The following is a 15,771-nucleotide window of genomic DNA, read 5'->3' as shown; positions in this document are numbered from 1 at the left end:
CCACTTCGCTGATCCTCAACACTAGGGCCCCACAAGGGTACATGCTCATTCCCCTCCTGTACTCCCTGTTCACCCATAATTGCATGGCCATGCATGCCTCCAACTCAATCATCAAGTTTGCAGTCGACACAACAGTCGTAGGCTTGATTACCAACAATGACGAGACAGCCTACAGGGAGGAGGTGAGGGCACTCGGAGTGTGGTGTCAGCAAAACAACCTCACTTAACGTCAACAAAACAAAGGAGATGATCGTGGACTTAAGGAAACACCCCCCTATCCACATCAACGAACAGCAGTGGAGAAGGTGGAAAGTTCCTCGGCATACATATCACGGACAAACTGAAATGGTCCACCCACACAGACATTGTGGTGAAGGCAAAACAGCGCCTCTTCAACCTCAGGAGGCTGAAGAAATTTGTCTTGTCACCTGAAACCCTCACAAACTATTACAGATGCACAATTGAGAGCATCCTTTCGGGCTGCATCACCGCCTGGTAAGGCAACTGCACCGCCCACAACTGCAAGGTGGAGTGGTCTGCACAACACATCACCGGGTGCAAACTACCTGCCCTCCAGGACACCTACAGCAACCAATGTCACAGGAAGGCCAAAAAGATCATCAAGGACAACAACCACCCGAGCCACTGCCTGTTCACCCCACTACCATCCAGAAGGTGAGGTCAGTACAAGTGTATCAAAGATGGGATCAAGAGACAGAATCTGTTTTTCAGTCTCAAGGCCGTCAGACTTTTAACCTGTCTAGCGGAACCCCTCGCCAACAGCCAATAAAATTGCAGGGCGCCAAATACAAATCAACAGATGTCATAAATCAGATTTCTCAAACATACAACTATTAGGCACCATTTTAAAGATAACTCTCGTTAATCCAGCCACAGTGTCTGATTTCAAAAATGCTTTACAGCGAAAGCTCCACAAACGATTATGTTAGGTCACCACCAAGTCACAGAAAAACTCAGCCATTTTTCCCGCCAAAGAGAGGAGTCACAAAAAGCACAAAGAGATAAAATGAATCACTAACCTTTGATGATCTTCATCAGGTGACACTCATAGAAGTTCATGTTACACAATACATGTATGTTTTGTTTGGTAAAGTTCATATTTATATCCAAAAATCTTATTTTACATTGGCGTGTTAGATTCAGTAGTTCCAAAACATGCAGTGATATTGCAGAGAGCCACATGAATTCACAGAAATACTCATAATAAATGTTGATGAAAATACAGCTATTATACATGAAACTTTAGATACACTTCTCCTTAATGCAACCGCTGTGTCAGATTTAAAAAAATTAAATTAAAAAAACTTTGCGGAAAAAGCATAATCTCAGAGCCCAAATCAGCCAGAGAAATATCCGCCATGTTGGGTAGTCAACATTATTCATAAATAGCATTAGAAATATTCACTTACCTTTGATGATCTTCATCAGAATGCACTCCCGGGAATCGCAGTTCCACAATAAATGCTTGTTTTGTTCGATAATGTCCATCATGTATGTCCATTTATGTCCAATAGCTTCTTTTGTTAGGGCGTTTGGTAAACAATCCAAAAGCGCGATCTGGTCCATTCGGACGAAACGTTCAAAACGTTATATTACAGGTCGAAGAAACTTGTCAATTTAAGTATAGAATCAATCTTTAGGATGTTTTTATCATAAAAGTTCAATAATGTTCCAACCGGAGAATTCCATTGCCTGTAGAAATGCACTGGAACGAGAGCAACCTCTCAAGTGAAAGTGCGTGGCTGAGAACGAGGCTGTAGGCAGACCCCTTACTCAAACATCTCCCATCCGGCCCCCCTTCACATGAGAAGCCTGAAACCACGTTCTAAAGACGGTTGACATCTAGTGGAAGCCTTAGGAAGTGAAAAATAACCCATATCCCACTGTGTATGCGATAGGGGTGAGTTCAAAAACGACAAACCTCAGATTTCCCACTTCCTGTTTGGATTTTTTCTCAGGTTTTTACCTGCCATATGAGTTATGTTATACTCACAGACATCATTCAAACAGTTTTAGAAACTTCAGAGTGTTTTCTATCCAATAGTAATAATAATATGCATATATTAGCATCTGGGACTGAGTAGGAGGCAGTTCACTCTGGGCACGCTATTCATCCAAAAGTGAAAATGCTGCCCCCTATCCCAAACAAGTTAAACAGCCATCACTAACACAGAGAGGCTGCTGCCTACATAGACTTGAAATCATTGGCCACTTTAATAAATAGATCCCTAGTCACTTTAATAATGCTTACATATCCTGCATGACTCATCTCATATGTATTTACTGTATTTTATACCATCTATTGCATCTTGCCTATGCCGCTTAGTCATTGTTCATCCATATATTTATATGTATATGTGACCCGATTCAGGGAACTTAGGCGTATGTCGCTAGTCACGATTTCAATGGAGAGCTTTTTGAATGTAAATTTTTTGTTTTTTTTAAAGAAATGCCTTCTCGAACATGTGAACTTTCATGTGCCTTAATATCAAACGTGTATGTCTTCTGTAAATACGAATACAATTGTTAAATTACAAGCCTAGTTGGTTTAGCCACAGAGAAAGACTGCAACCTTCCCGCTAGCCTTGATTGGCTGAGATAATGAGTGGACTGGACATGCAGAGAGATGAGTTTGGATTGGTCTGCGGTGTTGCATCTTGTGTCGATAAAATGAGCTGCTCGTAATGATTAGATACTCCTTTCCACTGCAGTTTTTTTTTAGATAAACGTTAGCCATGGAGAACTGCAAATATTTTGCTACTGCTCTCAATACCATTTCTGCCCTGAATTTATCAGGCGCTATCAACAAACGTCAGTGGGAAAGAGTTGTGATGGACTACTTTCTGGACAACGATCGTACCGTGCAATGCTGACTCTCTCTGAAAATAACATGTTTTGAAATCAGCGGAACACAACGGGCCAAACAAGCTGTGCAAACTAAACGGGAACAACACCGGGTGTCTTTTAAAAGGGGTTGCAGTCTGCCGTGAACCTTTCATCCATGTATACAGGTAAGAATCTAGTTATAGATTCAGATATTATACATTTGTAATTTTGTCAGAAAGTTGTTTTCATTGCAAGCTAAAGCTTGCTGTTACTAGCCAGCTGGAGTTCGATTGATGGCTTGTTAACTAACATTGAACCTAACGTTATTTGCTGAACATTAGCTTGCTATGACAATCCGTTTGTATTGCTAGTAACGTTACTCTATGGATCGGTATTATAGTTATTTTTTTTGCTTGCTAACGCCATCGCTCATCCATATATTTATATGTACATATTCTTATTCATCCCTTTACATTTGTGTGTATTTGTTTGTATAAGGTAGTTGTTGTGTATTTGTTAGATTACTTGTTAGATTTTACTGCATAGTCGGAGCTAGAAGCACAAGCATTTCGCTACACTCGCATTAACATCTGCATGTGACCAACAAAATTTGATTCGATTTTGAAGACACCAGCTTGCTGTTAGCTAGCTAATGTTAGCTGAGGTTAGGTGGCTGGATTGCTATCTAACATTAGCTTATGTGTATGAGGTGTGTGTAACGTTAGTGATTTCTCAGAATGCCATTTCGCATTGCTTGTTATAGCCTAATGTTAGCTAGCTAACTATCTAACATTGAACCTATTGGTTAACTTTAGCTAGCTATGACAATCGGTTTGTATTGCCAGTTAAAGCTTGCTGTTAGCTAGCCAGCTGACATTAGATGGCAGGCTAGCTACAGTAGCTAACATTACCTGTATGAACTGTGTGTAGTGATGTTATCTCAGAATGGCATTTCGCATCTATTGTATAATTATGCTAAAATATTTGTATGTGGAATTTGTCTTTCAGCATCAATCAGTAGAACCGGCCTGACTCTAATCCGCCAGTCAGTCATCAAAAAGAGAGCTGGCCCAGGCAAGCAAAGGCAGCAGCGCAGTCATCAACTACATGCACCATTTCTTAACCAACTACAGATTCTCGAAAACACGTGTGTACCTGAATTGTGATAACTGCAGTCGCCAAAACAAGAACAAGTTTGTGCTCTGGTATTGTGCCTGTTGGACCATGCACAAGCTCCACCACAATCTGGACTTCCTGATCACAGGCCGCACCAAGTGTGCCCCTGACTAGTGCTTCGGCCTCATCAAGCAGTGATTTAGAAAGACCAGAGTGAACACTTTGTCTGAGATTGCTGGTGTTGTGAAGGGGTCAACTGTGACGGGTCAACATCCCACAGCTGGTTGGACTGGAGGATAATACGGTGCTGGTGGAAAGCTATGGCTGGCAACCACACCTGACTCTGTACTTCAGGCCGCTAACACAGATCAAGCAGACCAGCACTTCAGGTGAAAATATTTTCATTGCATTGTATGAAGTTATTCTTCTTATATAAACTTGGGAGGTGACTTGATGTTGTGCAATGTTGTAATGTCTTTGATTTGTTGTTATTATTCCCTGTTTTACAGCTTCGATGCTCTGGAGCCTGGTGTTGTTGTCGCCAAGGAGCGTTCGGACTCATTTGGGACCAGGTTTTAGCTGCTGCGCACCTCTGACATCCCGTAGATGGTCTGCCTATACAAGCACCACCTGGACTGGACACAGCTAGACAAACTTATCTTTTTGAGAAGATCAGAGTGTTTTGCGACGGACCAGTCATCAGCACTATCTGCAGTGCCTCTATTCAAATGACTCTCTCCTATCACACACGGCATATGTTGCTGCTACAATGTTTGGGGTTTATCCTGCTTCTCAGCCACTTTACCCACGATTGTATGCATATAACTACCTCGTCTATCACTGATATCATTATTGATATTGTTCTTGTACATTCTGTATATTTGATTTATATTGACACTATCTATTTCTGATATTGCTACTATGCAAGTAACCATTTGGCTGTACTATTTACAGCTTCTGTAGAGACCATCCACTTAGCAAAACTTAGCAAAATATTGATATATATAAAATGTATATTTATGTGTGGTCGTAACATGATTTTGTGACATACCACAACAATATCATATGACCGTATCAAGTGTCCAGCACACAAATATATGGAGCATGCATCTGTTTATATACTGTACATGTGCAAAATAAATAAACATATGTATGGATACTGTGATAAGTGCATGTGTAACAGTATATGTGAATGTTCTGGTGTGAAGGCATTTGGGCAGTGGTGTAAAGTACTTAAATAAAAATACTTCAAAGTACTACTTAAGTAGTTTTTGTGGTATCTGTACATTACTTTACTACATTTGTAAAGAATTTTTTTTACTTTTTACTCCATACATTTTCCTTGACACCCAACACTACTTGTTACATTTTGACAGGAAAATGGTCCAATTCACACACTTATCAAGAGAACATCCCTGGTCGTGACTACTGCCTCTGATCTGGCAGCCTCATTAAACGCAAATACTTTGTTTGTGTTTGTGTTGGAGTGTGCTCCTGGCTATCCATCAAAAAAATAAAAAAAATTGTGCCATCTGGTTTGCTTAATATAAGGAACTTGAAATGGTTTATATTTTTACTTTTGATACTTAAGTACATTGTGCTCCTGGCTATCCGTCAATAAAAAAAATATATAATAAAAATACAATTGTGCTGTCTGGTTTAATACAAGGAATTTTAAATGATTCATACTTTTACTCAAGTATGACAATTTAGTACTTTTTCCACCACTGGATGTGGCTGGGGGTTATAGCATTTCTTTCACATGACCCATCAATTTAGAGTGTATCTGGGTAAGCGTCATCAAATATTTATACAATATTTTTCTGTTGACTTGGAATTTTTCCTTATTGTAGGCTACTACCACTTTGTCTTCATTTTTACTATACTACTCACTGTTTAGCACATGACCTCATGTGAATCCTTAAAGAGATGGGTGGGGCTGGCTTAAGAGGGTGTGAACAATGGGTGTAGACAAAGGAGAGCTCTCTAGTAGGTACCAAAACATTCAAAGGTCCTTTTCTCAAAAGTGACTTTACAAGTGTATCACCTTTCAAAGTATAATTACTTTCCCATTGTTCCTCAAAAATGCTGTGTATGATATACCATTTTGTAGCTCTGAGTCTACTTTTTTATCCAATGTATAAAAAGAAAAATGCTGCACTGTTGTAACTAGATGCACAAGCATTTCGCTACACTCGCAATAACATCTGCTAACCATGTGTATGTGACCAATAAAATTTGATTTTATTTGCTTGTTTCTAGCCTAAAGCATCGCTGATTAAAGTGTAGTTATAGATCGGTTATTATAAGCTGTGTGGTTTGAGCCCTGAATGCTGATTGGCTGAAAGCCGTGGTATATCACACCATATACCACAGGTGTGAGAGAACATTTCATTTTACAAATCTAATTACGTTGGTAACTAGTTTATAATAGCAATAAGGCACCTTGGGGGGTTGTGGTATATGGCCAATATACCATGGCTAAGGGCTGTATCCAGGCATTGCGTTATGCATAAAAACATAACACCCCCTTATTGCTTAAATATATTTGGGATATATGTTTTTCCCCCTCATATTTTTAAGCTAACTAGGGGTGTGCATTTTTTTTTCAATTCAAGCACTAATAATAGCTAGGCAAAACTTTGTAAAGGTCTCAACGTTATGTTTTTGTAAAGGCCCCATATTTGTTTTTGTTTTTCTGCTCTTTTGCACACCAATATTTTTACTTGCACATCCTCATCTGCACATCTATCACTCCAGTGTAAATTGCTAAATTGTAATTACTTTGCCACTATTGGCCTATTTATTGCCTTAAATCCTTAAGTTGCACACACTGTATACAGATTTTTCTATTGTGTTATTGATTGTGCGGTTGTTTATCCCATGTGTAACTCTGTGTTGTTTTTGTCGCACTGCTTTGCTTTATCTTGGCCAGGTCGCAGTTATAAATTAGAACTTGTTCTCAACAGGCCTACCTGGTTAAATAAAGGTGAAATAAAAAATAAAGAAAAATGTGCAGGTTGGATTATAGAGACAATCTGGAATTCAAACATCAACAAAACGCTTTTGTTGTCTTTCCTTTTTCTAGCTTGTTTACATGATTTTGGCTTGTATGTCCCTCAGAGTCCTACGGTGAAGTCTAAGAAGATGCCTCCCGGCAGGACCATCCCTCCAATGGGACCAGAGACCAAAGTACTGGTGGTCTGGGTGGAGCGCTACGATGATATCGGTAGGCTAACCTCCTGCTGCGTCACGCTGAAACTGACCTCAATTGGCAGCCATTTTGGTTCTTTATAAAATGATTGGATCCAGTTGATGAGTCTATTCTATAGAACTATTAATTTTGAGATTTTATTGAGAAGTATTTTATAGAATGTCCTCATTTCTGGTAATTACTGACTTCAGTTCATCTTAATAGATTTTGTGCACCTAATTTGTTTTAACCACAGTGTATGTTGAATCATTGTATTGTAGAGAACTTTCCCCTGGCTGACCTGCTGGTAGAGACGAGCACTGGAGTGGAAACCACGGCCAACAGTAGCACCTCAACAAGGTACTACAGGCTCCCATCCATCACTACTCAACACAAAGACTGTCTGACATTTTTTCCAGCTGTGAAATCCTTGCTTCCTCCTCCTTCTGTACCTCGCCTCCCTCTCAAAGCTCATTGGAAAAGAAGGTCAAGGGAGGGACCATTGGATCGTCAAGGATTTGACAGCTAGAAACTTTTTCAGACATACTTAGAGTTGAGTCAATAGAGAATTGAACTGAGAAAGTAGTTGCTACAACAATTATGGAACATTGCAGATTTGAGGAATTCTCAATCAGTCAAACAATATTGTCTTTTACTTATTCATATGGTGGTCATATGTTTTTTTTAGCAAGCGAGGGTGACAATGATAAGGACAAAACCCTTGAAATAAAAGTACCCTCTTCTGACATGCTAGGTAGAAGCTCCATGTATATACCACCACCAAGACCAGACAGTTGTCTTTTACAGCAAAGTCCTGTACAAATGGCATGTATTATTAAGTCAGTGCAAGGTGTAGTGATGTGGGCTCAGCATGGTGGCGGGGGGACCAACGGAGTCAGGCGAGTACTAGTGTTTATGTAGCAGAGACAGGGCAGTGTAGGTCAGGGGGCTGGGGATCTTGCCAGGTCAGCATATAGAACAGGAGACAGGCACAAGGGGTCGAACTAGAGGCCGTACAGAACCAAAGCCTAGCTAATGTGGATGGTGGCTGACCTCAGAAGGCAGGATGGTAAGAGGTGCTCATAGCGCCTCTGCAGCGGGGACAGTGTCTCATATCTGCTCTGTTCCACCTTTCTTCTCTCCCTCGTCGTCCGATCTGCCTCTCTCTCCCTCTTTCTCAAATCAATTTTATGTCATATGCGCCAAATACAACAGGTGTAGACTTTACTGTGAAACGCTTGCTTATGAGCACTTTCCCTACAATGCAGAGTTAAAAAGACAAATAGTAACACAATAAAATAACAATAATGAGACTATATACTAGGAGTACCGGTACTGAGTCAAGGTGAAGTGGTACGAGGTAATTGAGGCAATATGTACATGTATGTTGGTAAAGAAGTGACTGGCCAATCAGGATCGATAATAAACAGAGTAGCAGCTGTGTGTGGTGTGTGTGTGTGTGTGTGTGTGTGTGTGTGTGTGTGTGTGTGTGTGTGTGTGTGTGTGTGTGTGTGTGTGTGTGTGTGTGTGTGTGTGTGTGTGTGTGTGTGTGTGTGTGTGTGTGTGTGTGTGTGTGTGTGTGTGTGTGTGTGTGTGTGTGTGTGTGTGTGTGTGTATTGGACGGTCAGTGTAATATGTGTGAGTGGAGTCCAGTGAGTGTGCATAGAGCCGTTGCAAGAGAGGCACATTCATTTCTACCTCTCTCTCTATGCCTGTCCAACCCTCTTCCTCCTCCTCAGACCCACGACGTCCGGTCAGGATGTGCAGGTGATCTTCATCCACCCTCTGAAGACGGGCCTGTTCCGGATCCGCCTGCATGGGGCCCTGGGAAAGTTCAGCATGGTCGTCCCCCTGGTGGACGGCATGGTAGTCAGCAGGAGGTCACTAGGTGAGAGAGGTTGGGGGTGAGGAGGTGTTTTGGGGCTGGGGTGTGTGTGTAAAGGTATGGGTAGGGGAGGGGTGAAAGGTGTGTGTGAGCTATCACGATGACTTGTGACTAGTACAACTGTGTGTGTGTGTGCGTGCGAGAGCAAACTGCCAGTGTCTGCAAGAGATGCTGCACTCTTCAACAGTGATGGCTGACATACAGTATCACTGTTGAGGAATATAAATTAGTTATGCCAGAGAGAGAGATTGCTACCAGGCGATGATCTTAGAGACCCCAGTCCCCACTTCTCTTCGTCACACATGTCAAATGTGGGTGTGAGTCATCCCAGATGCAGATGCTTAGCATCAGGCCTAGCTGCACCACGTCTCTCTCCAAGTCGGTGCTGAGCCATCGGTCGCCTCTCTCCCTCTCTTCTATTCCCTCTTTTCTCTCGCTCTGAGTTCCTGGTGAGGCAGACTGTAATAATATATGCAGTTTAGCAGACGCTTTTATCCAAAGCGACTTAGTCATGTGTGCATACATATGGGTGGTCCCGGGAAATCAACCCACTATCCTGGCTCTGCAAGTGCCACATTCAACTGTGTGTGTGTCTCTTGCTCCCACTCTCTCCCTCCCACTCCCCCCACTCTACCCCCCCTCACCCCCCCTCTCTCCCTCCCCCCTCACACTCTCTCCCTCCATCCCACCTCTCACTCTCTCCCTCCCTCCCAACTCTGTCTCAGGGTTCCTGGTAAGGCAGACAGTGATCAACGCGTGCCGGCGGAAGCGGCTGGAGAGTGACTCGTACAACCCGCCACACGTGCGTCGGAAACAGAAGATCGCTGAGGTGGTGAACCGCTACCGCAATAAGCAGCTGGAGCCCGAGTTCTATACCGCGCTCTTCCAGGAGGTCGGTGTGAGCAGCCTCGACCGTGACCCCACCCCCGAGGAACTTTGAACTTTCACCTCCCTCCCCACAAGGACTGCAAAGATTCTTTATATTTATAAATTGTTTCTCTTCTTCTTTACTTTGTTATTTATATTATCAGCACTGGGTGGCCACGTTCCAAGTCGACAATTTAGTTTTTTCCCACCCCGCGCTGCAACACTGCTCATCTGCAACTTACTCTAGTTCTACCCAAGCCTTGTAGGACTCTTTGATGGAGTCTGGTTGTGGCACTAACCTCACCTGGCTGCGAGGCGTCAGGCTTGTGCAAAGGAAGCACCTTTAGCTGTGAGGAGAGGGTATATGCTTAAACAACTGACTATTAACTTGTGACACGGCACGTGGCAAAGTGATTGCTGTCGGCGCTCAATTCAAAATGGCTTCCACTCTGTGGCTGTGACTAGTTCCCACAGCCGTCTCACTGTGGTTTTTCAAGTCCGATTCTTCTGTTTGCTTTTCTATGAAATGCATCAGTCTGTCCATTTCCCATATCTAACAGTTTTTTTGTTTATTTGTTGTTGGTCTGGAATGGAAAAGAGAGGTCGAAACATCCAACTTTTTCATTGACTAAACAACGACACTACAAAAACTAATATTGACAAAACTCAAATCTCACTTCAGTAAATTGTAATTTTTTGACTTTTGGTTTTCTCTTCCCACATACATAATTGTACCAGTTAGCGAAAATGTAGAATTCTGCTTTTACTTTAAATCTCAGGTAGTTTGAGCCTTTTATATTCATCGGTGTCTGGGTTGTTTTCTTTAGGCACGAAAAGGAAAAAAATATATACTTAAATAGGGAGAGAGTAGCGGAACAAGTGTGTTTCCCATTGCAAAGCATTTAGCTAGTGTGCCCTAATGAATGCGACCCTGGTAATGTACTCAATGCACTCCCAACCAACTGTGACTATAGTCTGCTTTCAATAATGGACTCTTTTGGCATAGAGAAAATACGTCACTGCCTACGCCACTACTTTATCCGCTTGAATAAAATACAAAATAGTAGCTAGCAAGATGAAGATCACGGAGGTCATTTTTAATGAGTGCATTTCGCAAGTGGCTAGTTTGCGTCAACTACCTTAATTGAAACCCCTGCCTGCCAACTGATTTTGAATTGCAACGTTCTGGCATGTCTGCCTCGTCATTTTTTGGGAGAGTCCCCGGATATTTGTTTATTTGCGTTTATTTGTGTTTATTTTCTTATCGACGTAAGCAGTGACGTACAGTAGTTCCTCTACGCCTAAATATTCCATCATTAAAATCAGACCCCAGTCACTGTGTCGCCGAGGGTCGGCTTTTCGAGACTAACAAACTTGTTTTAGGCATTATTCACTTTTAGTGCACTCGAAAACGTGTGGCATTTCACATTCACTGAAGCTGATGGTAGTCTCGATATGGAACTTCAGGAAGTCAAAATCACTGATGGATTCTACTTTTTTTGGTATAGAATCCTTTATTGGTTTGTTTCTTCCCGTATCAGATAAAAATGCAAAATATGTATAAAATACATTTTGATTATTGATATAAAAGGTGAGTTTCAGTTGATTGTTTGTTATTCACAGTTGGAAAAAGTTATCATGTTGGATGATTAAAAAAAAATATTTGTCACGAGCACTGTGTTTAACATCCCATTCCAGATGTGATACTTCAGAAGCTGATGCATACCGAACATTTTATGTCTATAATATTTCCATGCCAATATGTCCAGTCTAAAACCAAAATTCAGAGCATTAAGTCACTAATGTGTCGCTGCAGAGGTTGTACTCATAATTTTTCCCACCAATTAGTGTCTTTATTTGTGCTCGACTTTATTCGAGACGTCATAACAACTCATCGCTATTAAGGGCTGAAACATTATTATTTTTGCAATGTTCTGTTAAGGGTTGGACGGATGCAACTGACGCCTCGTTCACTACTGTATATGTCACTGGATCTGTCTTAGACACTGATTTTTATACATTGAACAAAAAATATAAACTCAACATGCAACAATTTAAGATGTTACTTAGTTACAGTTCATATAAGGAAATCAGTTAATTGAAATAAATTATTTAGGCCCTAATCTATGGATTTCACATGACTGGGAATACAGATATGCAGCTGTTGGTCACATATACAGTGCATTCAGAAAGAATTCAGACCCCTTGACTTTTTCCACATTTTGTTACGTTACAGCCTTATCCTAAAATGGATGAAATAATTTTTTCCCTCATTAATCTACACACAATACCCCATATTGACAAAGCAAAAACAGTTTTTTTGCAGCCTTGAGTCTTCTTGGGTATGACTCTACAAGCTTGGCACACCTGTTTTTGGGGAGTTTCTCCCGTTCTTCTCTGCAACTCCTCTCAAGCTCTTTCAGGTTGGATGGGGAGCGTCGTTGGACAGCTATTTTCAGGTCTCTCCAGAGATGTTAGATCGGGTTCAAGTCCAGACTCTGGCTGGGCCACTCAAGGACATTCAGAGACTTGTCCCGAAGCCACTCCTGTGTTGTCTTGGCTGTGTGCTTAGGGTTGTTGTCCTGTTTGAAGGTGAACCTTCACCACAGTTTGAGGTCCTGAGTGCTCGGAACAGGTTTTCATCAAGGATCTCTCTGTACTTTGCTCCGTTCATCCTTCCCTCAATCCAGACTAGTCTCCCAGCCCCTGCTGTTGAAAAACATGCCGACAGCATGATGCTGTCACCACCATGCTTCACTGTAGGGATGGTGCCAGATTTCCTCCAGACGTGAGGCTTGGCATTCAGGCCAAAGAGTGCAATCTTAGTTTTATCAGACCAGAGAATGTTGTTAGGTACCTTTTGACAAACTCCAAGCTGGCTGTCATGTTCCTTTTTCTGAGGAGTGGCTTCCGTCTGGCCACTCCACCGTAAAGGCCTGATTGGTGGAGTGCTGCAGAGATGGTTGTCCTTCTGGAAGGTTCTCCCATCTCCACAGAGGAACTGGAGCTCTGTCAGTGACAATTGGTCACATCCCTGACCAAGGCCCTTCTCCCCCGATTGCTTAGTTATACCGGGCGGCCAGCTGTAGGAAGAGTCTTGGTGGTAACAAACTTCTTCCATTGAAGAAAGATGGAGGCCACTGTGTTCTTGGGGACCTTCAATGCAGCAGAAATGTGTTGGTACCCTTCCCCAGATCTGTGCCTTGACACAATCCTGTCTCGGAGCTCTACGGACATTTCCTTCGACCTCATGGCTTCATTTTTGCTCTGACATGCACTGTCAACTGTAGGACCTTATATAGACAGGTGTGTGCCTTTCCAAATCAAGGTCAATCAATTGAATTTACCACAGGTGGACTCCAATCAAGTTGTAGAAACATCAAGGATGATCAATGGAAACAGGATGCACCTGAGCTCAATTGAGTCTCATAGCAAAGGGTCTGAATACTTATGTAAATAGGGTATGGATCAAAAAACCAGTCAGTATCTGGTGTGACCACCATTGGTATCATGCAGCGCAACACATCTCCTTTGCATAGATTTGATCAGGCTGTTGATTGTGGCCTGTGGAATGTTGTTCTACTCCTCTTCAATGGCTGTGGGAAGTTGCTGGATATTGGTGGGAACTGGAACACGCTGTCATACACGTTGATCCAGAGCATCCCAAACATGCTCAATGTGTGACATGTTGGGTGAGTATGCAGGCCATGGATGAACTGAAAATGTTTTTAGATTGTGTACAGATCCTTGCGACATGGGGCCGTGCATCATCATTCTGAAACATGAATGGCACAACAATGGGCCTCAGGATCTCGTCACAGTATCTCTGTGCATTCAAATTGCCATCAATAAAATGCATTGTGTTCATTGTCTGTAGCTTATCCCTGGCATACCATAACCCCACCGCCACCATGGGGCACTCTGTTCACAACGTTGACATCAGCAAACCTCTCTCCCACACAACGCCATATTAATCCGTGAAGAGTACACTTCCCAGCATGCCAGTGGCCATCGAAGGTGAGCATTTGCCCACTGAAGTCGGTTACGATGCCAAATTGCAGTCGGGTCAAGACCCTGGTGAGGACAATGAGCACGCAGTTCAGCTTCCCTGAGACGGTATCTGAGAGTTTGTGCAGCCCAGATCCTGGGCTGGTGTGGTTACACGCGGTCTGTGGTTGTGAGGCCGGTTGGACGTAATAATTCTCTAAAACAAGGTTGGAAGCGGCTTATGGTAGAGAAATGAACATTCAATTCTCTGGTAAAAGCTCTGGTGGACATTCCTGCAACTTTACATGTTGCGTTTAGATTTTGGTCAGTATAAATCTGTTTTTTTATATGTAAAATAATGCAGAACTAGATCTTTTGCATGATATTTGAGATGGTGATCCATTGTGACATTTGGATTTTCTGAAAATAAGATTTCCTCCACTTTCGTTCCATAGATCACTGATTATGTGTTTCATTATGTTACATTTAATTTGAAGAGATTGACATGTTCTTTACTGTTAAAGGAAAAGCTCAATCGTACTAAAGACTGACCAATTTAAAGACTTACTGTATCTGGGGAAGCTAAAAGCTAATTTGAGTTATGTTTTTCCCCCAGAATAATATTAGTAATTTTTTAGGTTATTTGCTTTTTGTCCTGTGTTTTTATGAGGATCAAGAGGGGAAACAAATACAAGAATGTAAATTCAGTAAAATGTTAGCCCAGTCCCAGATCTGTTTGTGCTGTATTAATTCCAACATAAGAATTTGTGCTTTCCAGCACAAACAGATCTGCGACCAGGCTAGTAAAATGTCACTTAAGGCATTAATTCTGGTGTCAATTTCCTAGTGTCAAGTTTTTTAAATCTGGAATGTCCACTCTATTGCTAATCAAATGGCTTCAATTAATATCAATTATCAAATTAATCGATACTCTAGCCAGCTATTGTGCTCTGCAAATATTCTACCATCTCGATGGAGCCACATGGAACTGAACTAGATTTTGTCCTGTTCTTCGTAAACGTCTAATTTTGTTCTGTAAATATTGAAGGTATAAACTTGAATAAAGTTGGAAGATATGTACATACTGAGCGTACATTTCAGTCGTCTGTCCCTCCTCCACGAAAGGCACAAAAACGGCTCGTTTGTATTTATGCCGTTTTATTATGTGTCCATAAGAAACACATTGAATATTGAATGTAACACAATGTAACGAATAAAGATTTTAATTAACTTCTTATGATTTTTATGCTGTGTGGTTCTCTTCTTACACAGTTGTAGTTAAAATAGTCTGTTTCTATCACTTTTTATGTATGATCAAACTTGATGAGCAGAAAACACAGACAATGATGAACTCATGTTATTTCATACCTGTCACGTTCCTGACCTGTTTTCTGTTGTTTTGTATGTGTTTAGTTGGTCAGGACGTGAGCTGGGTGGGAATTCTATGTTGTGTGTCTAGTTTGTCTGTTTCTATGTCCAGCCTAATATGGTTCTCAATCAGAGGCAGATGGTAATCGTTGTCCCTGATTGAGAATCATATATAGGAGGCTTGTTTTGTGTTGGGATTTTGTGGGTGTTTGTTTCCTGTCTCTGTGTTTGTGTTCTGCACCAGATAGGTCTGTATCGGTTTTCACGTTTGTTATTTTGTAAGTTGTTTGTAGTGTTCACTTGTTCTTTAATTAAACATGTTGAGCACTGGCTACGCTGCACTTTGGTCCTCTCCTTCACCTATGGAAGAAAACCGTTACAGAAACACCCACCAAACCCGGACCAAGCAGCGTAGCAACGGGGAGCAGCAGCGGCCCAGTACACAGGACTACTGGACACAGGAGGAATGGTCTTGGGAGATCATGGACGGAAAAGGACCCTGGGGAAG

At 41.8% G+C, this 15,771-nt stretch overlaps 1 protein-coding gene across 12 annotated transcripts in view; it reads left to right on the top strand.

Moving 5' to 3' along the window:
* LOC139565265 (ral GTPase-activating protein subunit beta-like) overlaps positions 1 to 15,130 on the top strand; it is an 85,803-nt gene extending 70,673 nt beyond the window's left edge. For 9 of the 12 annotated variants that reach the window (XM_071385485.1, XM_071385471.1, XM_071385519.1 and 6 more), the window contains 4 exons: positions 7,087 to 7,192; positions 7,438 to 7,516; positions 8,896 to 9,044; positions 9,767 to 15,130. In XM_071385485.1, coding sequence (XP_071241586.1) covers positions 7,087 to 7,192; positions 7,438 to 7,516; positions 8,896 to 9,044; positions 9,767 to 9,981 — 549 coding nt within the window. In that variant the 3' untranslated portion in view covers positions 9,982 to 15,130. Of the gene's footprint in view, positions 1 to 2,817; positions 3,033 to 3,855; positions 4,353 to 4,472; positions 5,224 to 7,086; positions 7,193 to 7,437; positions 7,517 to 8,895; positions 9,045 to 9,766 lie in introns of those variants that run through there. The other 3 variants (XR_011672887.1, XR_011672888.1, XM_071385532.1) reach the window with 3 other exon arrangements.
* The last annotated feature ends 641 nt before the right edge of the window (positions 15,131 to 15,771 follow it).

The sequence above is a fragment of the Salvelinus alpinus genome, chromosome 2 (assembly GCF_045679555.1).
Source record: "Salvelinus alpinus chromosome 2, SLU_Salpinus.1, whole genome shotgun sequence".
NCBI classification, from domain to species: Eukaryota; Metazoa; Chordata; class Actinopteri; order Salmoniformes; family Salmonidae; genus Salvelinus; species Salvelinus alpinus.
Note: the sequence above shows the minus strand (reverse complement) of the source record. Positions and strands in the feature narration are given on the sequence as shown.